General features: G+C 35.8%; 1 protein-coding gene across 14 annotated transcripts in view; it reads left to right on the top strand.

The window, feature by feature from the left end:
* pHCl-1 (pH-sensitive chloride channel 1) overlaps positions 1 to 27,479 on the top strand; it is a 466,217-nt gene that overhangs the window by 406,353 nt on the left and 32,385 nt on the right. For 10 of the 14 annotated variants that reach the window (XM_075307951.1, XM_075307944.1, XM_075307953.1 and 7 more), the window contains one exon: positions 10,083 to 10,718. The exons of 2 other annotated variants lie outside the window; for them this stretch is intronic. In XM_075307951.1, coding sequence (XP_075164066.1) covers positions 10,083 to 10,718 — 636 coding nt within the window. The remainder of the gene's footprint in view (positions 1 to 10,082; positions 10,719 to 27,479) is intronic. 2 more of the 14 variants (XM_075307950.1, XM_075307946.1) reach the window with 1 other exon arrangement.

The following is a 27,479-nucleotide window of genomic DNA, read 5'->3' as shown; positions in this document are numbered from 1 at the left end:
GTATTACTCTCCAAGTTATGCTATTTAATGTTAACAGCGTTACCATTATAGAATTTCTAAAATGTGTCACTCGCTATAAAAGGCGGAACAATGTGGTACATATTTTCATAAATAAAAACTACAAATTAAATGGATTTTTAAGTTTTATAAACGAAATTTTGAATTCGTTTTTCTAAATAAATAAACCCAAAAATCATTTTATCCACACTTCATTGCAACTACCTTCTTAAAATTAACAGTTCAGGTGAGAATACCATTTCGAGCGTCAAAATTTCCCGTTATCAAGCGGAGAAGGAAAAACTTCGATTTTATGTTATATTTATTGTCTCCACCAAGCGATGTATCTGTTCGATTGTTCCATGATTCTTCCTGAATCCAAATTGATGATTTTTATAATGTTCCAAATATTCCTCTTTTACGAAAAAGAGACTCCAGAACTTTATATAATACTGGCAGTAAAATAGCTTACCGGATTTTTTGGATCATAGAAATTTTTGCAACTTTTTGCGGAGCCACCGTACAATGGTCATGGGTTCAATCCCAGCTTCGACCAAACACCAAAAATCTTTCACCGGTGGATTATCCTCTCTCAGTAATGCTGGTGACATTTCTGAGCGTTTCAAAAATTCTCTAAGTGGTTCCACCGCAATGTCGAATACTATTTGGACTTGGCTGAAAAAGGAGGTACCTTGTTATTGTGCTAAACTTAGAATCGGGCAGCACTCAGTTACAAGAAAGAACTTCACCACTATGGTAACACAATGGACTGAATAGCCTAAGTGTGTCTGAAATATTGGGAGGTATACCATAAAGTTGTAAAATAAATAGGCATTACATATAAAATTTTTACAATCAACACCTTCTTTTGGAAGTTCCTTCAGGAAATTTAGGATTATTAAATCGTAAACAGGAACTTTAGTAAGTTTTAGAGATTTTTTATTTTGATAAATTAATTTCTACCGAAATTTTTGAGAGATGAGTTTGATTCTGAAGTTTCGTTGTCACTGTTAAGAGTGAATACAATATACAGCGAATGTTGCTACTTTGCGGTGTTGTTTGCCATGTGCTGTCAGTCTTTCAAATTAGATAGATTGTTTTATTGTTCATATTTAGTACAATCCCAGCAAAAAAGCGTTGCCGTTTTTTGTTACAAAATTTTTATTTTTTCAATAAAAAAAAGTTATTTTTGAATCAACAACACAGTCCTGTTCTTTTCTGACTTTAGGGCTTTAATAAGACACATTTTACAGTTCACAGTAAAAATTTAATATAGTAGAATAAAATATGGAACATTTTTTCGGAATCCTCCGACATATCTTGAATATATGTAAAAAAAAAACTTTGGTCTTAGCAGGGATCGAACCCACGACCCTTGGCATGCAAGTCGGACGTAGCAACCACTGCTCCACGGTGCCCAACTAAATGTATTTTTCTGTTAAATAAACTTTGTTTAATCGACTCGTGGGCACCGCACGCTATGCTATATAAATATAACTTATATGGGTAATTGTATATTGATGACAATAACGGCTACATAGCTCGGTGGATAGTGTGTTGGCTTACAAATTGCATGGTCCGCGGTTCGATTCCCCGTCCAGGCGAAAGGTAAAAAAATTTTAAAAATTTATAAAATCGTATAATTTCTTCTACATTGTTTGTATTACAGAAAAAGGTGCTAAGAACTAAAAAACCTCGTGGAAGTGAGAAATATGTAAGGAAAAATGCAATTAGCCAGAAAGAATTTTTATACCCTTCACCACTACTGTGGTACAGGGTATAATAAGTTTGTGCATTTGTATGTAACGCCAAGAAGGAAAAGTCTGAGACCCATCGTTTAGCATACCGATCGTCTTAGAATTAAATTCTGAGTCGATTTAGCGATGTCCGTCTGTCTGTCTGTCTGTCTGTCTGTCCGTCTGTCTGTCTGTCTGTTGATGTATTTTTGTGTGCAAAGTACAGCTCGCCGTTTTAGTCCGATTGTCCTAAAATTTGGAATAGGGTCTTGTTTCGGCTCAAAGACGATCCCTATTGATTTTGGAAAAAAATCGGTTCAGATTTAGATATAGCTGCCATATATATTTTTCACCGATCTGGTCATAATTGGCGTGTATATCAACCGATCTTCCTCAAATTCCGTACATCCGAATATTTTATGAGTCTCGGAAAAACTTGCAAAATATCAGCCAAATCGGTACAGATTTAGATATAGCTCCCATATATAGCTTTCGACCGATTTACACTCATTTGCCCACAGAGGCCAAATTTTTGCTCCGATTTAGTTGAAATTTTGCACAGGGAGTAGAATTAGCATTATAGCTATGCGTGTCAAATTTGGTTGAAATCGGTTCAGATTTAGATATAGCTCCCATATATAGCTTTCGCCCGATTTACACTCAAATGACCACAGAGACCAATTTTTTGCTCCGATTTAGTTGAAATTTTGCACAGGGAGTATAATTAGCATTGTAGCTATGCGTGCCAAATTTGGTTGAAATCGGTTCAGATTTAGATATAGCTCCCATATATAGCTTTCGCCCGATTTACACTCATATGACCACAGAGGCCAATTTTTTGCTCCGATTTAGTTGAAATTTTGCACAGGGAGTAGAATTAGCATTGTAGCTATGCGTGCCAAATTTGGTTGAAATCGGTTCAGATTTATATATATCTCCCATATATAGCTTTCGCCCGATTTACACTCATATGACCGTAGAGGCCAATTTTTAACTCCGATTTAGTTGAAATTTTACACAGGGAGTAGAATGAGCATTGTAGCTATGCGTGCCAAATTTGGTTGAAATCGGTTCAGATTTAGATATAGCTCCCATATATATGTTTTTCTGATTTCGACAAAAATGGTCAAAATACCAACATTTTCCTTGTAAAATCGCCACTGCTTAGTCGAAAAGTTGTAAAAATGACTCTAATTTTCCTAAACTTCTAATGCATATATATCGAGCGATAAATCATAAATAAACTTTTGTGAAGTTTTCTTAAAATTGCTCCAGATTTAAATGTTTCCCATATTTATACCCTTCACCACTACTGTGGTACAGGGTATAATAAGTTTGTGCATTTGTATGTAACGCCAACAAGGAAAAGTCTGAGACCCATCGTTTAGTATACCGATCGTCTTAGAATTAAATTCTGAGTCGATTTAGCGATGTCCGTCTGTCTGTCCGTCTGTCTGTCTGTCTGTCTGTCTGTCTGTTGATGTATTTTTGTGTACAAAGTACAGCTCGCAGTTTTAGTTCGATTGTCCTAAAATTTGGTATGGGGTCCTGTTTCGGCTCAAAGACGATCCCTATTGATTTTGGAAAAAATCGGTTCAGATTTAGATATAGCTGCCATATATATTTTTCACCGATCTGGTCATAATTGGCGTGTATATCAACCAATCTTCCTCAAATTCCGTACATCCCAATATTTTATGAGTCTCGCAAAACTTGCAAAATATCATCCAAATCGGTTCAGATTTAGATATAGCTCCCATATATAGCTTTCGCCCGATTTACACTCCTTTGTCCACAGAGGCCAATTTTTTGCTCCGATTTAGTTGAAATTTTGCACAAGGAGTAGAATTGGCATTATAGCTATGCGTGTCAAATTTGGTGGAAATCGGTTCAGATTTAGATATAGCTCCCATATATAGCTTTCGCCCGATTTACACTCATTTGCCCACAGAGGCCAATTTTTTGCTCCGATTTAGTTGAAATTTTGCACAGGGAGTAGAATTAGCATTGTAGCTATGCGTGTCAAATTTGGTTGAAATCGGTTCAGATTTAGATATAGCTCCCATATATAGCTTTCGCCCGATTTACACTCAAATGACCACAGAGGCCAATTTTTTGCTCCGATTTAGTTGAAATTTTGCACAGGGGGTAGAATTAGCATTGTAGCTATGCGTGTCAAATTTGGTTGAAATCGGTTCAGATTTAGATATAGCTCCCATATATAGCTTTCGCCCGATTTACACTCAAATGACCACAGAGGCCAATTTTTTGCTCCGATTTAGTTGAAATTTTGCACAGGGAGTAGAATTAGCATTGTAGCTATGCGTGTCAAATTTGGTTGAAATCGGTTCAGATTTAGATATAGCTCCCATATATAGCTTTCGCCCGATTTACACTCAAATGACCACAGAGGCCAATTTTTTGCTCCGATTTAGTTGAAATTTTGCACAGGGAGTAGAATTAGCATTGTAGCTATGCGTGTCAAATTTGGTTGAAATCGGTTCAGATTTAGATATAGCTCCCATATATATGTTTTTCTGATTTCGACAAAAATGGTCAAAATACCAACATTTTCCTTGTAAAATCGCCACTGCTTAGTCGAAAAGTTGTAAAAATGACTCTAATTTTCCTAAACTTCTAATGCATATATATCGAGCGATAAATCATAAATAAACTTTTGTGAAGTTTTCTTAAAATTGCTCCAGATTTAAATGTTTCCAATATTTTTTTACTAACATTGTGTTCCACCCTAGTACATTAGCCGACTTAAATTTAGAGTCTATAGATTTTGTAGAAGTCTATCAAATTCTGTCCAGATCGAGTGATATTTAAATGTATGTATTTGGGACAAAGCTTTATATATAGAATTAGCATTGTAGCTATGCGTGTCAAATTTGGTTGAAATCGGTTCAGATTTAGATATAGCTCCCATATATAGCTTTCGCCCGATTTACACTCATATGACCACAGAGGCCAATTTTTTTGCTCCGATTTAGTTGAAATTTTGCACAGGGAGTAGAATTAGCATTGTAGCTATGCGTGCCAAATTTGGTTGAAATCGGTTCAGATTTAGATATAGCTCCCATATATATGTTTTTCTGATTTCGACAAAAATGGTCAAAATACCAACATTTTCCTTGTAAAATCGCCACTGCTTAGTCGAAAAGTTGTAAAAATGACTCTAATTTTCCTAAACTTCTAATACATATATATCGAGCGATAAATCATAAATAAACTTTTGTGAAGTTTTCTTAAAATTGCTCCAGATTTAAATGTTTCCAATATTTTTTTACTAACATTGTGTTCCACCCTAGTACATTAGCCGACTTAAATTTTGAGTCTATAGATTTCGTAGAAGTCTATCAAATTCTGTCCAGATCGAGTGATATTTAAATGTATGTATTTGGGACAAAGCTTTATATATAGCTCCAACACATTTGACGGATGTGATATGGTATCGAAAATTTAGATCTACAAAGTGGTGCAGGGTATAATATAGTCGGCCCCGCCCGACTTTAGACTTTCCTTACTTGTTTTTTACTAACATTGTGTTCCACCCTAATACATTAGCCGACTTAAATTTTGAGTCTATAGATTTTGTAGAAGTCTATCAATTTCTGTCCAGATCGAGTGATATTTAAATGTATGTATTTGGGACAAAGCTTTATATATAGCTCCAACACATTTGACGGATGTGATATGGTATCGAAAATTTAGATCTACAAAGTGGTGCAGGGTATAATATAGTCGGCCCCGCCCGACTTTAGACTTTCCTTACTTGTTTGTTTTTGAGTTAGTCTATGAAATTGTTTTTACATCCCGGAAAAGAATAAAAGTTTATCACAAAAAAATATATACCTTTCTTCCAAATATACTTCCTTACAGCGAAAAGCAAATGAGAAACGAACTTTGTTTGTCTAAAATTTCGTTTGGGAGGAAAGATTAATTTTTTTGCATGTAGTTAAAATAAATAACATTTTTGGGAGTGCATCTTCTTGAAGTGTTTTTAAAGTTGCGCCTTCGCTCAAAAAAAAAGTGAACTCTCTATTTCACTAAAGCCAATTTAGTTTAGTTTATGGAATTATTATGTTTGGAGAAAGTTTCCTTTACTCTAATAATTTTTTGCGTACGTTAGTTAAATTAACTAAAACCGAGGAATTAAATATACACAAATGAAGCATAAAAATTAACTAATTTCGTGTCTTCCACAAAATAGTTCAGTATTTCTCTAAATATACAAATTTTACTACAAATGCATTCATCATGAACTTCGTATGTCACTAAAGACATTCTTGCAACTTTGAACTCCAATTTTTTCCTTAAAACTAAAAATTTTTCTTTAACAAGTGAAAAAAACTTAATTATGTCCAATAAATTTTCTTGAAAAATGTCGAAAAGTATTTACTTATTTTAATGACATCGGCGTGATGCCAGCGTTTGTAATACTGTTTAGTTAAAATTTTCTAAAAATTTTAAAAATTTTCTAAAAATTTTAAAAATTTTCTAAAATTAACCGAAAGTTTTCTCCCTGGTGGCTTCACTGTTTTTTCAGTGTTTGAAAGAACTTCAAAAATTTTTTACTGGGATGTTACAAGTTTATCAGCGACGACCCAGCCCCTTTTAGGCATATAGAGGCTTATGTGACAACTAACTAAAGTTCAATTATTATTTACAAATTATTTGCTTATTCAAATTAAACAACAAACTATAATTTAAATATTCTTCCAGATCTTCTCTAATATAGATTTTCAAATGATTTTTAAAAAGAATTATTCCCAAAATATTCTTTAGACTCTATTGTTAAATCTTATATTATATATTGTTAGATCTTATATTATATACGCGTAGCTCATTCTTACTATTTTTGAGAAGTGTTTTCTGTTTTAACAGCATTGAACTTATTTGTATGACATTGAAATTTTATTGGCATTTAGTTCATAAAATTTTTGGTATAAAGAAAAATTCGTTGAGCTGGGAAAAATTCTTACAAAGTTTTAAAAATAAACTAATACAAAATAATTGTTTTACAATATATTTTAGTTAACCTTAGCAAAAATTTTTACAACTGTCTTATTTCTGCCTATCGAATCTGATCCTTCAATTTGTATTCGAAATTTTAATAAATTCAAATGTCTGGCCGCAACACCAATTTTTGGTATTTCATTTCACCTGTTCTTTATAATACTCGTAAAAAGACAAATATAATGTACATTCATTATTTATATGAAATTCGGTTATGAAATCGATGTTTTCTTTAAAGTCAATAACACTAGCTTACACTGAAAATGTACATTTGATGAGAGGTGACTTTTCTTATGTATTTTTATTTGCTGAATTCGAAAAAAATTTAAAAAAAAACACAATTTATGGAACAGTTTTTGAGATATGGCGTTATTTGTAGCTTTTCGCTAAACATCGTTATTGATACTTATATGAAAGGTATTGGGATGACAAATAATCGTGTCTAATTGGATCTATAATAAATTAAATGGTTCAAAAAATATCGATGCAAAAAAGGCAAATTTTCAAAAAAATCATGTTTTAAAGTGACCCTTTTCCACCGAAAAGTACAAACCATTGCACAAAAAACGTCCGCTTTCTCTTCAGGGTCGTATTGATGATACTCTATCGTAAGTAATAAGACCAACTAGAAGAAAAACGACCGATAAATGACAAAGTTATAAATAATTGAGTGAACAAATCCGATGTCAAATCATGCAAATATGATCAACTCACCCACAAAAAAATGGATTTTTGTGAGGTCGAGTGGCATTTTTGTGTGGGTGAGTTGCATGATTTGACATCGGATTTGTTCCCTCAATTGCTTATAAATTTGTCATTTTTCGGTCATTTTTCTTATTACTTACGTTAGTGTATCATCTATACGACCATGAAGAGAAACACATCATTTTCAATGGTTTGTACCTTTCCGGCGGAAAAGAGTTACTGCAAAATATGATTTTTTGAAAATTTGTTATCTTTGCATCGATATTTTTTGAACCACTTAACCTATTACATATCCAATTATACACGATTGTTCGTCATCTCAATACCTTTCATTTAAGTATCAACATACACGCACAGAAAAACCATGTTTGGACATGGTTGCCGCATCCATTTAATGCTTATCTAGAGCATGTAATTGCCGCGAAAACCATGTATTTTGTCTTTATAAAAATAGTTTTCGAGCGGAGAAAAATGTATGGTGGCAATAAGCATTTGAATGGTTCTCACATACGGCAAACATGTTCTATCATTTAAATGATAGAATTTGAGACTATTAAATGGTCGGGAAAATCATGTACCTGACCATTCAATTTTTTGTACTTTTTTACAGGGAAAAAAGTATTTTTATAGGTTAAGTATAGACATGTCTAGAACCATTACATGGCCATAAAGACCATTTACATTTTTTTCGTGACCATTTACATTTTTTAACTTTTTTGCAGCGAAAAGAATTTTATAAAAACATTGAGCAGGTACGCACGATTTTCATTTTGCGCGTCAGTCGTGTATTGATTGTTTCTTGAAATGGACGCTGAATACGGATTTACTGTGTTTTGTCAGAGAAGAAACATGATTGTCACAATCATATTCGAAGAGCATAATAATATGATAGCAGCTATTTTTGCGGCGACCATGTAACATTTTAACCTGCAAACATTTTGGCTCAGTGAACATGGTTCTAAGAAAAATATAATTGTCTTTATCTAAAATGTTATTATATTGATAAAAAGAATAAAAAGAACAACTATAATAATAAAAATTAAAACGTACGGTCACAATACTTATTAAAAAGAATTTTGTTTGAATGAAAAGACAATGGTCACGATTTAAAATGTAATGGTATTCATTAAAAATGTTTTTCTCCTAGTTAAAAGAACATGGTCACAACCTAAAATGTTTTGATCTTTATGAAAAAACTTTTTTCATCGTCGAAAAAAGGACGCCACTTGAGAAAAGGAACACACAAAATTAACTTTATTTGTTTGTTTTTATTTATTTATAAACTAATTCATTGTTTATTTGTGTTTATAATGCCGTTGAAGCAAACATCATATATTTTTACACACTCTATTTTATTTCAATTCCAACACTAAATAATTATTCCATATTTACACCGTGCCCATCAAATGTACAAACGCAGACATCATGTAACTACAAGTAAAAATAAATGATCCATATAGCAAAATGCAGAACAAAAACAGGTACATTTTTTCAATTGCACTTTAATTTTTTGTGCTCACATAAAACCACGTGCTACTTCTGAATAAATAAATTAACACAAAACACAGTAAATCCGTATTCAGCGTCCATTCCAAGAAACAATTAACACACGACTGACGCGCAAAATGAAAATCGTGTGTACCTGCTCAATATTTTTATAAAATTCTTTTCGCTGCAAAAAAGTTAAAAAATTACATGGTCACGAAAAAAATTTAATGGTCTTTATGGCCATGTAATGGTTCTAGACATATCTATACTTAACCTATAAAAATACTATTTTCCCTGTAAAAAAGTAAAAAAAAAAATGAATGGTCAGGTACATGATTTTCCCGACCATTCAATGGTCTCAAATTCTATCATTTAAATGATAGAACATGTTTGCGGCATTTGAGAACCATTCAAATGCTTATTGCCACCATACATTTTTCTCCACTCGAAAACTATTTTTACAAAGACAAAATATATGGTTTTCGAGACAATTACATGCTCTAAATAAGCATTAAATGGATGCGGCAACCATGTTCAAACATGGTTTTTCTGTGCGTGTAACGGGATATCTCAAAAACTGTTCCATTAAATTTTTTCGAATTCAGCAGATCAAAATATATAAGAAAAATCAAATCTCATCAAATGTACATGAAAAAAATTTCATTTTGTAAACTAGTGAAATCGAAAAGTAGAAAAATCGATTATGCAATAGAACTAACGTATAGACCCCTATAATAGATTTACTGGAGATTCCATGTCATAAACCTAAAGGAGATTTTAATCGACACTCTATCAGAACATTTTCGTTGTGATCAAATTAAATTTTCTATTAACATAGATAAATTGGTAGTTGTATTTTACGATTTCCACATTATCATATAGTGGCCTTTGAATTATGACTGAGAATCCAACGAAAAAAAAATGATTAACCAAATATCCATCAACATTTCAATAATAACTACCAAAAACTATATATTCCATGATAACATTTGCTTATTGACTAACTTTAACCAAGATGTTGGGGATTTCGTCATGCGCTCGTCTAGCATTTCCCATTAGCATACAAAAGTTTCAGAACTGTTCTCTCCAATCATAGATATGTCCATAACATTCTGTGTATCATGTAAAATGCAGGAAATTATCGAACGTGAATTTAATGCCGCTATGTCTTCTGAAAAGGCTGCAGCTGGTTTATCCAGTGCAGGGACAAGTATGGTTACTACCCCCAGTCCAGGCTCCCCACAAACGGAATCAATGCACCATACACCGTATCAACGACAATATTCGGGAGGTGGAATAATAGCTTCGGCAGTTCAAAATCTAAGAGCTCGATCGATTAAACGACGCCATGTCAAGGACGGTGAATGGAGGGATCCTGACATCTCTTTGGACCAAAACAATGGAGTTGTATATGAACATATATATGCTGAGCCAGGAGGAGTAACAACTTTCTCGGCAGTACCAACTATAAAAACAACCACCGTTACCATAGAAACGGATATTGATGATGTGGTAGAAATGCCTAAACTGAAACGTTGTCACTCCATGTCCACCAATACTCCACCATTGATTAGCAAAGGAGCAGATCTGCAAGATACTGCGATTCCAGAAACAAGCAAACACATTGCCTTTCAAGAGGATATTAATGTTGCTACAGTAATGAAAGGCCAACTAGAAACAATGCAATTGAGAACCCCCGTTAAACCTCCACGCAGGAAGTCTTCACGGTCTACATCCCCATCAAATCGATCGGATGATATCAGCACTCCTGTAAGTCCATTTACAAGAGTTTTTCCACCAAATGTCTTTTGTTTGCAAAGCCTGCTAAATGAATGAATTTTCTTGGAAAACCTTGAAAAGCAGGATACCATTATCTAACAAATGCCTTGCTCTGGTCACTGTCATTGTTGCGTTTAAGCTCTGGCATGGTATCCTAAACACCAGCTGGTAATCGATAAAGAATCTTGTTTACTTAATTTCATTTCTTTTTGCCAAACTAACTTTGCTAACAAAGTAAGCATTGAACTAACCCACATTCAATAGATTTCTAGAAGTTTGGAAAAAATTTCAATTTCCGGCTTAAGGAATTGTAACTTAACAAACGAGCAAAGCTAAAAGAAAATCGTTCTAACTTGCACTAATTCTGTAAATGTTGATAAATAACCACACGTCCCGCTTTGTTACTAAGAGTTTCAAATGTTGGTGGTTTATAAAAGCCATCCGCAAAAAAAAGCTACCCAGTTATGCATGTAAAAGTTCAGTTCTTTAAGTGTCCATCTAAAAGGAATGCCCTTCAAAAAGGAGAAACATTAAAGTTTCTTTAAAATGTTATGAAATCCCAACGAAATGTCAAACCAAAAAAGGAAAATTACCTGTTTGCCACACATCAAGGACACCAACAAAGTGCAAGTAAGTAAATAAATAACACTACAGTACTTACCTCATACAAAACAGGAGAAAAATTCATTTTTCCAAAGAACGTCGTAAGATGAATAAGGGAATATATGCATATTAATGATAAGGAACCGACTTTTGATACGAGCAAGTGCAATGTTAGGTGTCACTAAGAGTGCAAACACATCAATTGCGATTGGCGGTAGGCGAACACTTGCCTATGTGTATTTCATGGTGGAAACCCAATATACGCCTGAATACTAAAATTCGTTTACGTTCCTCAAAACTGCTCTCCTTCCATTGGTCCACAGCTCTTTATGTAAGCCCAGCGCCATTCATCTAAATCGACCCGCGTTGCCCCACGATCAGGTTGCAGTATATCATGTAAGCTGACATACACTAAAGCCAGTATTTGGCTTGTTGTGTGCTACAACATCTCTTTTCCATTGTACCTTTCTCTCTCTCTCTGTCCTTAACGAATTCCTTAATTTGTTTCCGAGCTGAGCAAGGTCTGGAATCACTTCTTCGCCGATATGGTTAATTCTTTACCTAGTAAAAGCATGACAATGATAATGGTAGAGTTTCAAGGTCTCATCATCAGCAAAACTCGCCCTAAATGCGTCACTCTACGTGCCCGGTCATTATTCTGACTGTCATCCTATTCTCCTTCAGTAGTTCTCTAGACTTTTTCTTGTCTGGGTCACCCCATAGTATTTTCGCAGTCCTTCCGACCGTTGCATTGGTCCACATCGCTTTGTTTGTTTCTTCTCTTGTTCCAGTAATTCTATGCTCTTAACGAATTTATTTCCCATCCCTGTTTCTAAGCTAAGTCAGGTGCCGAATCACCTTTTCGCCGATATGATTGGTAGTGACAAAGGATGTTTTCCAAGGCCTCCTCATCCTCAGAACACGCCCTACATGCACCACAATGACCATTCCGGTCATTATTCCCACGGTTTTCTTCTCCGGATCATCTCATAGTAGTTTCGTCGCTCTTCCGAACTTGCATTTGTACACATCGCTTTTTGGGTCTCCCGTGCCAATTCATCCAACTCGGCCCGAGTTGCTTCTATTGGATTTTCGTTCCCTATGATTATTGCCCAATGTGCCCTAGCTTTCATCGCAATTTGTCTTAACGTTTCCTTTTATTCCGACATGTCCCAGCATACATATGATGCGGATCCTGCCGTACGAGGGCAGTTCGGAAACTTCTTAGCCTAGCACAAAAAGCGCGGTATAAACATCCCTGTTTCTAAGCTAAGTCAGGTGCCGAATCACCTTTTCGCCGATATGATTGGTAGTGACAAAGGATGTTTTCCAAGGCCTCCTCATCCTCAGAACACGCCCTACATGCACCACAATGACCATTCCGGTCATTATTCCCACGGTTTTCTTCTCCGGATCATCTCATAGTAGTTTCGTCGCTCTTCCGAACTTGCATTTGTACACATCGCTTTTTGGGTCTCCCGTGCCAATTCATCCAACTCGGCCCGAGTTGCTTCTATTGGATTTTCGTTCCCTATGATTATTGCCCAATGTGCCCTAGCTTTCATCGCAATTTGTCTTAACGTTTCCTTTTATTCCGACATGTCCCAGCATACATATGATGCGGATCCTGCCGTACGAGGGCAGTTCGGAAACTTCTTAGCCTAGCACAAAAAGCGCGGTATAAACAGAAAAAAGTTAAGTGTTTTGGAAACTTCCATCTCTGTTATGAACACATGTTAAATTTTGTTTCGATCTGGCAACTCCTTGATGTAGAAACAGGTGTTCAAAAAAGACGCATCCGCATTTTTTTTAAAATGGAAAAATTAGAAATTGCGTGGTGTCATTAAATATTTACATACAAAGGTTTATCGGGACAAGAAATTCATAATGATATGGTGAATGTAGGTGAAAGTGCTCCTTCATATGCAACAGTAAAAAATTGGGTTGCTGAATTTAAACGTGGTCGTACAAGCATTGAAGATGAACCAACAATAACAGAAATTGTAGCAAAAGTGCATGATATGGTATTAAATGATCGACGAATAAAAGTGCGTGAAATTGCTAATATCATGGGCATCTCAAATGATCGAGTCCATTTAAGTTTGCATGAAGAACTACAGATGAAAAAGCTTTCTGCAAGATGGGTGCCGCATTTGTGGATTTTAAGCGTCGTTTCATAACTGTTGATGAGACATGGATCCACCTCTATACTCCAGAGACAAAGGAACAATCCAAACAATGGACTGAAGCTGGAGAAAGTGCCCCAAAGAAGGCAAAAACAATTCAATTGGCTGGTAAGGTTATGGCAACGGTTTTTTGGGAATTCAAAGGTATTTTATTGATTGACTATCTGCAAAAGGGTAAAACAATAAATTCAGGGTACTATTGTAACCTTTTGGATCAATTAAATGTCCAAATTCGAGAAAAACGTCCTGGCTTACAACACAAAAAAATATTTTTCATCAAGACAACGCACCAGCGCACAGGAGTGTTTAAACAATGGCTAAAATCAACGAATTATAGTACGAGTTGCCTGACCACCCACCTTATTCTCCTGATTTAGCTCCCAATGACTTTTACTTGATCCAAAATCTACAAAAAATTCCTTGCTGGCAAGCGTTTTACCTCAAATGAAGATGCAATTACAGTTTTAAACCACTATCTTGAAGACCTTGAGGAAAACTATTTTAATCAAGGGATAGAATGGCTAGAAAAGCATTGGACTAAGTGTATTCAGATTATATTGAAAAATAAAATTATTTTTGAAAAACTAACTATTCTCTTTCATTGATAGGCTAAGAAGTTTCCGAACCGCCCTCGTATTCCAAGCATCCGTTGATCATATTTTCCCATTGCAATACGGTTCACGTTCAAACCGCAATGTCTGCTATTGCAATCTGTGCAAAATATTCACATTTTGTGGACTCGTGCTATTTCCAAGCCATTGAACACATTGCTTTATGGCGCACTTCTGCCTGCAGAATTGTGCTGTGGTCCCGTAATCGGAATAGGATCTCGGTGTTTGGTTCTTCCATATATACGCCACGTCTTGTCCACTCGTCAATCTTCTATCTATTGGGTAGCAGTTATTTTTCTATGGTATCTTTTCTGGGGTCCCATTCTCCCAGGACCATCTTAGTTACTTACGTCAGTTAGACGATCGCGGATTTCACCCATCTAGTCCTCCATTATCCTTTGATGGTTCGTCATATTTCGTGTTTCCGTGCATTCTACCAATATTTTATTTGAACCTCTATAGGTCTTAAGTCTAGTATCGTCTCCAATTCCCTGGTGGACGTAGTCTTCATTGCCCCAGTTATCCCAAGACAATACGACGCGTATGTCAGGATTAGCCTTACTATGCTCTCATATATCCAGTCAGCCACCTTTGGATTCAGCTCCCATTTAGAGCCCACCACTCTTCTGCACCTTTCCAGCATATGTAGGCTTTCTTAGTCCACTCTATGATGTGGCTCTTACAATTCAGTTTTCTGTCTAAGGTTACTCCAAAGTATTTTATACTATTACCTTATAGTGGGTAGGCATAATTCTGACTTCTTCAGGTTCACATTCAAGCCCCTGGTTGGAAACCACCGTTCAATGGTTAGCATGTCCGCCTTGCATATTTGCAACAGCTCAGCGGTGGATTATCCCACCTCAGTAATGCTGGTGACATTTCTGAGGGTTTCAAAGCTTCTCTAAGTGGTTTCACTGCAATGTGGAACGCCGTTCGGACTCGGCTATAAAAAGGAAGTCCCTTGTCATTGAGCTTAAAATGGAAACGGGCAGCACTCAGTGATAAGAGAGAAGTTCACCAATGTGGTATCACAATGGACTGAATAGTCTAAGTGAGTCTGATACATCGGGCTGCCACCTAACCCAGCAAAAAATGGAGCACTATTTCAGCAGGATTGGAAGGGAGAGAGGCAGTACCAACTGCTTACAAAACAACCGAATCAGCGCTGATTTTTGTGGGCGATGTCCCGATTTATAGCAGCTTCAACATAGCGCTGATATAATTGTTCATTTCAATAACAATATTGCTCAGAAGTAAGCAATATTGTTATTGGTATGAAGGAAAACAGCACTACCTTTCGCGCATCTATACTGTATGAATTGGTTGCAAAAACGTAAACGAATGATCATAAACTAGTTTGAATACTCGTTTACGTTATTGCCGCCGATACATGCAGTGTGGATGCACTGCCTACTTTATTGTATACCAAAAAGCGCAACTAAATTTTACTGCTGAAATATTTTTTGTTGGGAACCTAACCTAACCTAAGCCCTTGATTCTTACCCAGTCATATGCTGTTTTAAAGTCACAGTAGTAGTGATAGTATACCCCTGAGGAGTTCCCCGCTCTAAATTGGTCGTAAATGTCACATCATGTGCTCCACAGCTTACTAACGTCGGTATTAGAAAGCTCCCGCAATGTCAATACATACAGCTAACGTATACGTCTTGACTAAGAAAGACATGTAGGTCTTATGTAGGGTCGTCTCCGCCAATTGTCCTTTTACATGCGCTGATTATTCCTTTGCATTGTGCCCGCTATTCCACCTCTTACCATGGCTTCAACCACGCATTCCATTGTCTTCAGCAGGAATTAATCATCCTCCTGCCAGGATTTTGGAGTGTATGCGAATCTAAGACATGTAATATAAATTTCGGCTAAGTGGGGCGCTATATAGTCCACCTCCTTTCGAAGTAGTGCCGGAAATATCCCACCAGGTCCAGGCGACTTAAATGGTAAGAAGCTTTTTAAAACCCCTCTGACGACCATATTAGGTAAATATTGTACTGCTCAGCCATCTCGTTGAAAGATATGCTACAGTCTATAACATTTTTTCGAGGAATACAGAGTCCAAGGATTTTATTTCAGGTGGACAGTCTGAGTGAGATTTTTATTTTTTGTTCTTGTGAATATCCTCCAAAACCCACTTTTCCATTCAAGTTGGGCCATCGATATAGGAATCTATATGACTTTTATTCGCCGAGGTATGATTGCATCACGCCTCACTGTTGGGAGCTAGTGTTTCAATTTTTTTGTCGAAAAGCGCTTTCGCCAGAGTGGGAACCGAACTATGACCGTGTTTTATTTCAGACCACATCGATAGCTCGCACAATCGTGCAGCTGACTGTTTAGCCAATATGTCTAAAAGCAATAAATGCAACAAGACATTAGGTTAGGTTAGGTATAGTGGTAGTCCGATATTCCAACCTCACTTAGACTATTCAATCCATTGTCGTGAACTTCTCTCTTATCACTGAGTGCTGCACGATTCTATGTTCAGCTCAATGACAAGGGACCTCCTTTTTATAGCCGAGTCCGAACGGCGTTCGACATTGCAGTGAAACCACTTAGAGGATCTTTGAAACACTCAGAAATGTCACCAGCATTACTGAGATGGGATAATCCACCGCTGAAAAATTTTTGGTGTTTGGTCGAATCTGGCTTTGAACCAACGACCCTGTGTATGCAAGGGGGGCATGCTTACCACTTCACCACGGTTCCCATGACATTAATGAAAGTCAAGTCGACTTTCCTTTCTGATCATCTTCACTTCAGTGTTTTCATTGCAGTTAAAAGTGATTTGGTTTTATACTTGCTCTGCCTAAAGCTAATTCGGCCTCCAAGGTAGTTTTATTTAATTGAATGAACAAACAGCAAAAACAACAACAATCCAAGACGATTCACACAGCCTCTTTAAATCACCTCGATTTTATGAATTATCTACCTTAGTATCAAACGCATGCAGTTTGTTCGGATACAATTGATGTTATGGAGTTAATGTTGTGTTATAGCTAATGTTGTACTCAAAGCACCATTTTTGTATTACTGTGTGTGTGTGTATGTGTGGAGTGTGTTTGGTGGGTGAATGGTAGCATTAATGTCTCAAATTTTATTACGTATGTACACACAAAAAATGTTTGTGATACAAATAAGTATTCAATCATTTTTTAATTGAAATGTCTTCTACCACAAAAATGATAATATCAATCACCCATTTGGATTGAAAACCAACACGGTTTTCAATTAAAAATTTAATTGACTTTTGTCACGGAATCAATTAAATGAGTGATTGAATCAATTAAAAAAATGAGAACAAGTCGAAAAGTCAAAAAAACTTAATTGATTTGCATGAACAATGAGATCATCAAATATCGGTAGGTGAAATTAAAATACACAATGCATGAAGAGTAAACTCTCTCTCTCTCTTTAAAATAAATTCTATGGGTGGAATAAACCACGGCTGAATAAATTTGTGTGCTCGGCTGGAACTGAGACTTACTCACTGTATATTACGAGATCAATCCCAGTTTCAACACAACACCAAAAAGTTTTTAAGCGGTGTTTTATCCCCTCTCAGTAATGCTGGTGACATTTTTAAGTGGTTTCCCCGTAATGTGAAATGCCGTTCCGACTCGGCTATAAAAAAGAGGTCCCTTGTCATTGAGCTAAACATGGAATCGGGCAGCACTCTTTACCGACACACAACCATATACGAAATATACGTATACTATATATTTATACTGTAGCCCTGACATTTCAGTAATGTAGACAAAGATCAAAATCAGATAAAAATCCGTGGAAATCCATTATAATCGCAAAATATATCACAAATCATATGAATTACAAACGTTTAGTGGAAGTGTCGAAGATTAATTAAATTTTTAATCAAATATACTTTTAATGTCTAACTAATCCTGTGATTGATAGAATCGGAAAGAAAATTATATCTGTGAACTAACTCAAGACTGTATACACAGAAAAAAAATGTTTTTCGTCTCTAATCACGAAATTAATTGATCCAATTAATTTTTGGCTGAAATTTCTTCAATGACAGAAATGATAGTATCAATAACAATTGTCAATTAAAAAATTAATTGATCCAATTAAAAATTTAATTGATACTATTATTTTCTGTGATTGAATTTTGTTTCAATTAAAAAAAAAATTTAACCAATTAAATTAAGTTTTTATACCCTCCACCATAGGATGGGGGGTATATTAACTTTGTCATTCCGTTTGTAACACATCGAAATATTGCTCTAAGACCCCATAAAGTATATATATTCTGGGTCGTGGTGAAATTCTGAGTCGATCTGAGCATGTCCGTCCGTCCGTCCGTCCGTCTGTTGAAATCACGCTAACTTCCGAACGAAACAAGCTATCGACTTGAAACTTGGCACAAGCAGTCGTTATTGATGTAGGTCGGATGGTATTGAAAATGGGCCATATCGGTCCACTTTTACGTATAGCCCCCATATAAACGGACCCCCAAATTTGGCTTGCGAGGCCTCTAAGAGAAGCAAATTTCATCCGATCCGGCTGAAATTCGGCACATGGTGTTAGTATATGGTCGCTAACAACCATGCAAAAATTGGTTCACATCGGTCCATAATTATATATAGCCCCCATATAAACCGATCCCCCGATTTGGCTTAAGAGGCCTCTAAGAGAAGCAAAATTCATCCGATCAGGCTGAAATTTGGTACATGGTGTTAGTATATGGTCTCTAATAACCATGCAAAAATTGGTCCACATCGGTCCATAATTATATATAGCCCCCATATAAACCGATCCCCCGATTTGGCTTGCGAGGCCTCTAAGAGAAGCAGATTTCATCCGATCCGGCTGAAATTTGGTACATGGTGTTAGTATATGGTCGCTAACAACCATGCAAAAATTGGTCCACATCGGTCCATAATTATATATAGCCCCCATATAAACCGATCCCCCGATTTGGCTTGCGAGGCCTCTAAGAGAAGCAAATTTCATCCGATCCGGCAGAAATTTGGTTCATGATGTTAGTATATGGTCTCTAATGACCATGAAAAAAACTGGTCCATATCGGTCCATAATTATATAAAGCCCCCATGTAAACCGATTACCAGATTTGACCTCCCGAGCCTCTTGGAAGACCAAAATTCACCTGATTCATTTGAAATTTGGTACGTGGTGTTAATATATGGCATCAAAAACCCATGCAAAAATTGGTCGAAATCGGTCCATAATTATATATAGGCCCCATATAAACCGATCCCCTGATTTGACCTCCAGAGCCCCTTGGAAGAGCAAAATTCTTCCCATTCGGTTGAAATTTGGTACGTTATGTTAGTATATGGTATCCAACAACCATGCAGGAATTGGTTCCTATCAGCCCATAATTATATATAGCTCTCATATATAAACCGATCTCCAGATTTGACCTCCGGTGCCTTTTGGAGAAGCAAAATTCATCCGATCTGGTTGAAATTTGGTACGTGGTGATCGTATATGATATTTAACAACCATGCCAAATGTGGTCCATATCAGTCCATAATCATATATAGCCCCATATAAACCGATCCCGAGATTTGGTTTTGGAGCCTCTTGGAGGAGCAAATTTCATCCGAGTGAGTTGAAATTTGGTATATTGTGCTAGTATATGGCTGTTAACAACCATGCCTAACTAGGTCCATATCGGTCTATAGTTATATATATATCCCTCAGATAAATCGATTTCCAATCACACAAAAATTGGTCCATATCAAGTTCATAATTCTATATAGCCCCCATATTTCAATTCTGACTCTCTACGTACGGTGCAAAAGTCCATGGCGATTCGTAATTATTTGTAAACTTACCTATACATAACTTTTTTGTCCAATATTTACCACGTATGGACTAACTCACAATTTAGAAAACGATGTTAAGAAGTTTTAAGATACCACAACTCAAGTAGTTCGATTGTGGATGACAGTCTTTCGTAGAAGTTTCTACGCAATCCATGGTGGAGGGTACATAAGATTCGGCCTGGCCGAACTTACGGCCGTATATACTTGTTTTTTTATTCAATTAACATTTTAATTGAATAAATGTTGGGGATATTTTTTTGTGTGTGTATATTGAGTTTGCTAGAATTCAGTTATAGATGAATTAGTGAAAACTTTGCTTGCTTTTCAATTCGCTCATGAAATTCCTACACGATAAGATCATATTCACTTTGACTTGTGTGTGGGTGTATACGTGCGTGTGTTCTAATGCTTTATTACATAGCAGGAATGAAAAGTAAGGAATATCATAGTTTTTGGGTATCGGCAGCCAAACATTCATTTTATAATTACGTATTCGTTAATATATTATTGTAGATACAAATTAAAGGAATTATGCTTCATACCACACAGATAGTTTCATTGTACTGACGAACTTCGATATTTAAGCGCCTTACCGGATTACCGGAGAGCATTCATTGTAGCCCCAATATAAAGCATATACACTATCTTACAAAAGTTTTCATACCCATGGTGTTTTAGCTTTCAACTAAACATATTTCTTGGTGTTGTTTATAAACAAACCCAGAACAGGCCTGAATTGCTATAGTGAATAGAAGAAACGTCGCTTATCACAATCTAATCTGGCAACACTGATGAGATGTTCTGGGTAGAACATCAGTGCATCTATGTTCTGGATAGCTCATACAAATGTTGCATGGAGTACTAAAATAAAACAATGTTGGGTCAATTCAAAATATTTTGAATCATAAGCTACTCAAAGATAGCTGTTATATGTTATTGATGTTATGAGATGTTATAAACCAAAAATTTTATTTCTATAGAAAATTTTGTCAAAATTCTATTTCTACAGGTAATTCTGTCGAAATGTTTTTTGTATAGAAAATTTTGTTAAGATTCTATTTCTACAGGTAATTCTGTCGAAATGTTATTTGTATAGAAAATTTTGTTAAGATTTTATTTCTAGGGGATATTTGATCAAAATTTTATTTCTAGAGGAAATTTGTAAAGCACGTCTTAGATGGATAGGAATATTTTGGAAAATCTACCTAGGTTACGTTAAAGTGGCAGCACGATTAAGATTCAGGCTCACTTAGACTATTCAGTCCATTGCGATACCACATTAACTAAAAGTACCTATTACATATGGGCACTTCTAGTTTTAACCGCTGAACCTTCTCGATTATTTTCTTCTGTTGAACCAACCAGATTGTTCCAAAAATATTAGCAGACTGCTTAAGTTAACATTTTCCAGATCCGTCAGTAATCTGAAGCTATATGCCCCTAAAATTTGCTTACGCCTTACACAAAATGCAGGACACTCACACAAGAGGTGTTTTATTGATTCCTTTTCCTCCGCATCATGACAGCTCATACAATAGTCATTATACTTCGCGCTAATAGTTTTTACAAATTCGCCTATCAGGCAGCGACCCGTTATAGCAGATATCAGGAGTGATATCTGACGTCTCGAGAACTCTAGCATATCTAGTGTGCGGTTTAAGTTTAAATAGGGACATATTTGCTTTGTGTCGTTACAGTCCTTGCAATTCTCCCATCGAACATTTGCCATCATAACAGCCTTCTCACGCAGCATGAGCTTGCAGGTAGTCAGGGGCATACCAACACATTCTAGTTCCCCTGGAATATGTAAGGTAGTCCCTAGCCTTACTAGCTCATCTGCTTCGCAGTTCCCCGGTATGTTCCTATGGCCAGGCACCCACCCTATGGCCAGCCATCTCATTGAGAGATTTGCGGCAATCTACCTAAATATTAAGTATACTACCAGTCTACCAAACGGCAAAAATATACCCATTTTTGGTAGAATCCTACCAACTGTGGCAAACGTGTTTGAATTATATAAATAATATCATTTACGGCCATTTTCATGTAGCTGCGTTAGGCTTTAACTGCCAGTTAAGCGAAAATAAATTGCAAATATCTTTTCTCCAGTTTACTTTAACTGAAAAAATTCAAGCAGTTATGCTCCTATGTTAACTGTCATATGGAATGTATAGACAAGATAACAGATATGTCCATAGATCGGTTTAAAAGTTAGTTAGCTAACGTAGCACTATCGGAGCTTCATGAAAATGAGGGTTAGAGGTTTATGAATAAACCTACTTAACTCGATAATATGATACTAATTTCAAACAATTAAATTATAGTTTTTGTATCTTTTCATTTCGCTCCATACCTTTCTCTATTATCTATGATGTGTTCAAAAACAATGTGCTATGACAATCAATACAAGAAACGTATTTTTATTTACCTTTGTATGAAATTAATTTTGTTAGGTACAATTTTATTATTATTCACAATAATTTGTGCATCCTCATTATAAATTATAACGAAGCGATATCGCTTGTTGCGTTAAGAGTACTGCTACTACTGGAGAGTATTAAAATGATGTATATGTTATGCCTGTTATCAAATATTATGTGTACGCTCTTATGTGTCTGTGAATGTATTTGAATGTAGTATGTGTTCCTTTTTTACTTATCATGAGAATTATATTTATTTTAAGCTTTTATATTTCCAAGCACTTTTACCTTTTAACATTCTCCTTCTCTTTCCCGTTTTGCGTTGAGTTTGATTTCATTTTTGACAGGACTTTCATATTCAAGCCATCACCAGAGACCAGTGAGTGGTTTGCCACTGTACAAGTTTCCATCTTGGCCCTTTTTCTTTGCATAATATTTTGGTTATTCGCAAAAAATAAAAAACAGAAGACTTTTCTTTCAACTTTTACGTCTGCATTAGTTTTGTTGCATTCATTTGGTTTCCTTGTCCCTTTACACAACTACCATAGCCTTACATACAATAGGGCTGTTTTCCTTTAATCCAGGATACAATTTTTATATTTTCTATCGAGAACAACAGCAACAAAAACAAAACATAAACTCATCACTGAGAATTTTGCCGATATTATCATTGACCAAGGAAGACAGGCAATAGACGAACCTTGTTTCTGATGGGAAGCTCAAAATCCGGAATAGCAATGGTTAGCGGCGTGTCAACGAATTAAAGTCTATTCTAATTCCTTAGCAGAAAATAGGATAGTCTTGTTATCGCTTATCAGATTTGTGAACTGACCACACAGAAAAAAATTGTTTTTGTCTTCAATCAAGAAATCAATTGAACCAATTAATGTTTAATTGAAATCAATCAGAGAAATGATAGTATCAATCACCGAAGTCAATAAAATTGTCATTGATTTTTGTTTCAATTAAAAAATTTGTTGAACCAATTAAATGTTTAAATGAATATTTTTTTAATACAATTAAAATTACAATTTTGGTGATATTTTCTTCTGTGCACATTCCACATGGCAATTTTTTTCTTGAAATATTAGGACATTCATGTTTGTACACTAGTAGAAAAAATTACAAAATGAAACGGAAACTTTAACGAAAATTCAAAACGGAATATTCACTGTTTAGTCCACGCTTTTATGAACGGATTTCGGATATTAATTTTTAACTAAAAATTTATTTCAAACAATCCATCAAACTAAAAGCAGTAAGACAGTGTAGAATAAATTGATTTCTGTATCTATGAATTAATACCACCTCCTGCTATGCATTAGAATTTGAGGGTTTTATACATATATTGTGCTTGGTCGTTACAATTTTATTTTAACAGCTGACCATGAAATGTATAGGCGACGTAAGTCAATTCACAATGATTTTGATTGCTTGCATACCTTTTTCTCAATTGCGCTCAAGATTCACTCAATTCCTTTTTGGAGAATGAGAGTTGCCGAACAAATCAGTCAATTTGCAATAAAAATACCTTGAAGTATTAAAAAACAAACAAACAAACAGTATATTAAAAACAAGTAAGGAAAGTCTAAAGTCGGGCGAGGCCGACTATATCATACCCTGCACCACCATGTAGATCCACATTTGCGATACCATATGAAATCCGTCAAATGTGTTGGTACTATATGTAAAGATTTTTGTTCCCATATACATATATTTAAATCTGACTCGATCTCGACAAAATTTGATATACTTCTACAAAATCTATAAACTTAATGCCTGGCTTAGAACACAATGTTAGCAAAAAACAAGTAAGGAAAGTCTAAAGTCGGGCGGGGCCGACTATATTATACCCTGCCCCACTTTGTAGATCTAAATTTTCGATACCATATCACATCCGTTAAATGTGTTGGGGGCTATATATAAAGGTTTGTCCCAAATACATATATTTAAATATCACTCGATCTGGACAGAATTTGATAGACTTCTACAAAATCTATGGACTCAAAATTTATGTCGGCTAATGTACTAGGGTGGAACACAATGTTAGTAAAAAAACAAGTATATACGGCCGTAAGTTCGGCCAGGCCGAAGCTTATGTACCCTCCATCATGGATTACGTAGAAACTTCTTCTAAACACTGCCATCCACAATCGAATTACTTAAGTTGCGGTAACGCTTGCCGATGGCAAGGTATCTTAAAACCTCCTAACACCATCTTCTAAATTGTATGTAAGTCCATACGTGGTATATATTAAATCAAAAAAGATCGATCCAATACGTATATAATTCAGTTTGACAAAGTAGACATAAAATTTTGACAAAATTTTCTACAGAAATAAAATTTTAACAAAATTTTCTACAGAATAAAAAATTTTCTATAGAAATAAAAATTTTGACAAAATTTCCTATAGAAATAAACTTTTGACAAAATTTTCTATAGAAATAAAATCTTGGTAGATTATTTTTGGCTCGAGTGGCAACCATGACTATGAACCGAATAAAATTTGAACAAAATTTTCTATAGAAATAAAATTTTGACAAAATTGTCTATAGAAATAAAATTTTGGTAGATTATTTTTGACTCTAGTGGCAACCATGATTATGAACCGATATGGACCAATTTTTGTGTGATTGGACCAATTTTGGTATGGTTGTTAGCGACCATATACTAACACCACGTTCCTAATTTGAACCGGATCGGATGAATTTTGCTCCTCCAAGAGGCTCCGGAGGTCAAATCTAGAGAACGTTTTATATGGGGGCTATATATAATTATGGACCGATATGGACCAATTCTGGCACGGTTGTTAAACACCATGTTCCAAATTACAACCGGATTGGATGAAATTTACTTCTCTTGGAGACTTCGCAAGCCAAATCTGGGGATCGGTTTATATGGGGGCTATATATAATTGTGAACCGATGTGGACCAATTTTTGCATGGTTGTTAGAGACCATATACCAATATCATGTACCAAATTTCAGGCGGATCGGATGAAATTTGCTTCTCTTTGAGGCTCCGCAACCCAAATCTGGGGATCGGTTTATATGGGCGCTATATATAATTATGGACCGATGTGGACCAATTTTTGCACGGTTGTTAGAGACCATATACCAATACCATGTACCAAATTTCAGCCGGATCGGATGCAATTTGCTTCTCTTTGAGGCTTCGCAAGCCAAATCTGGAGATCGGTTTATATGGGGTCTATACATAATTATGGACCGATGTGGACCAATTTTTGCATGGTTGTTAGAAACCATATACCAACATCATGTACCAAATTTCAGCCGGATCGGATGAAATTTTCTTCTCTTTGAGGCTCCGCCAGCCAAATCTGGGGATCGGTTTATATGGGGGCTATATAATTATGAACCGATGTGAACCAATTTTTGCATGGTTGTTAGAGACCATATACCAACACCATATACCAAATTTCAGCCGGATCGGATGAAATATACTTCTGTTAGAGGCTCCAAAATCCAAATCTGAGGGTCCCTTTATATGGGAGATATAAGTAAAAGTGGACCGATATGGTCCATTTTCAATACCATCCGACCTACATCGATAACAACTACTTGTGCCAAGTTTCAAGTCGATAGCTTGTCTCGTTCGGAAGTTAGCGTGATTTCAACAGACGGACGGACGGACGGACATGCTTAGATCGACTCAGAATTTCACCACGACCCAGAATATATATACTTTATGGGGTGTTAGTGCAATATTTCGAAACGGAATGACAAAGTTAATATACCCCCATCCTATGATGGAGGGTATAAAATGACAAAGTTAATATACCCCCATCCTATGATGGAGGGTATAATATGGGAAACATTTAAATCTGAAGCAATTTTTAAGGAAACTTCGCAAAAGTTTATTTATGATTTATCGCTCAATATATATGTATTAGAAATTTAGGAAAATTGGAGTAATTTTTACAACTTTTCGACAAAGCAGTGGCGATTTTACAAGGAAAATGTTGGTATTTTGACCATTTTTGTCGAAATCAGAAAAACATATATATGGGAGCTATATCTAAATCTGAACCGATTTCAACCAAATTTGGCACACATAGCTACAATGATAATTCTACTCCCTGTGCAAAATTTCAACTAAGTCGGAGCAAAAAATTGGCCTCTGTGGTCATATGAGTGTAAATCGGGCGAAAGCTATATATGGGAGCTATATCTAAATCTGAACCGATTTCAACCAAATTTAGCATGCATAGTTACAATATTTATTCTACTCCCTGTACAAAACATCACTTACAAATTTGACCTCTGTGGTCATATGAGTGTGGGAGCCACCGTGGTGCAATGGTTAGCATGCCCGCCTTGCATACACAAGGTCGTGGGTTCGATTCCTGCTTCGACCGAACACCAAAAAGTTTTTCAGCGGTGGATTATCCCACCTCAGTAATGCTGGTGACATTTCTGAGGGTTTCAAAGCTTCTCTAAGTGGTTTCACAGCAATGTGGAACGCCGTACGGACTCGGCTATAAAAAGGAGGTCCCTTGTCATTGAGCTTAACATGGAATCGGGCAGCACTCAGTGATAAGAGTGGTATCACAATGGACTGAATAGTCTAAGTGAGCCTGATACATCGGGCTGCCACCTAACCTAACCTAACCTCATATGAGTGTAAATCGGACTATCTTTCATGTTTGGGAGCTATATCTAAATCTGAGCCGATTCCAATCAAATTTAGCACATTTCACGATACTACTAATTGTACTTCTTGTGCCAAATTTCAAGCAAATCAGGATAAAACTCTGGCTTCTTGGGCCATATAAGTCCATATCGGGCAAAAGATATATATGAGAGCTATATCTAAATCTGAACCGATTTCAATCAAATTTAGCACACTTGACGACACTACTTACACATAGAAGCATACATAATTTAAAGCATATCGACACAGGGACCCATACTGAGCAATATTGCCGAAGACACCATGTGTCTATTTCGTCTTCTTTTGGGTGTTGCAAACATATGCACTAACTTATAATACCCGTTCCACAATTTGGCGCAGGGTATATAAAAAATTAAATTTAAATGTAACTACCGAAGACAATGTAACATCTACGTAGTACAGATAAAA

Source organism: Haematobia irritans, chromosome 4 (assembly GCF_050003625.1).
Source record: "Haematobia irritans isolate KBUSLIRL chromosome 4, ASM5000362v1, whole genome shotgun sequence".
Taxonomy (NCBI): domain Eukaryota; kingdom Metazoa; phylum Arthropoda; class Insecta; order Diptera; family Muscidae; genus Haematobia; species Haematobia irritans.
The sequence above is the reverse complement of the archived record's forward strand: the minus strand, read 5'-3'. Positions and strand labels throughout refer to the sequence as shown.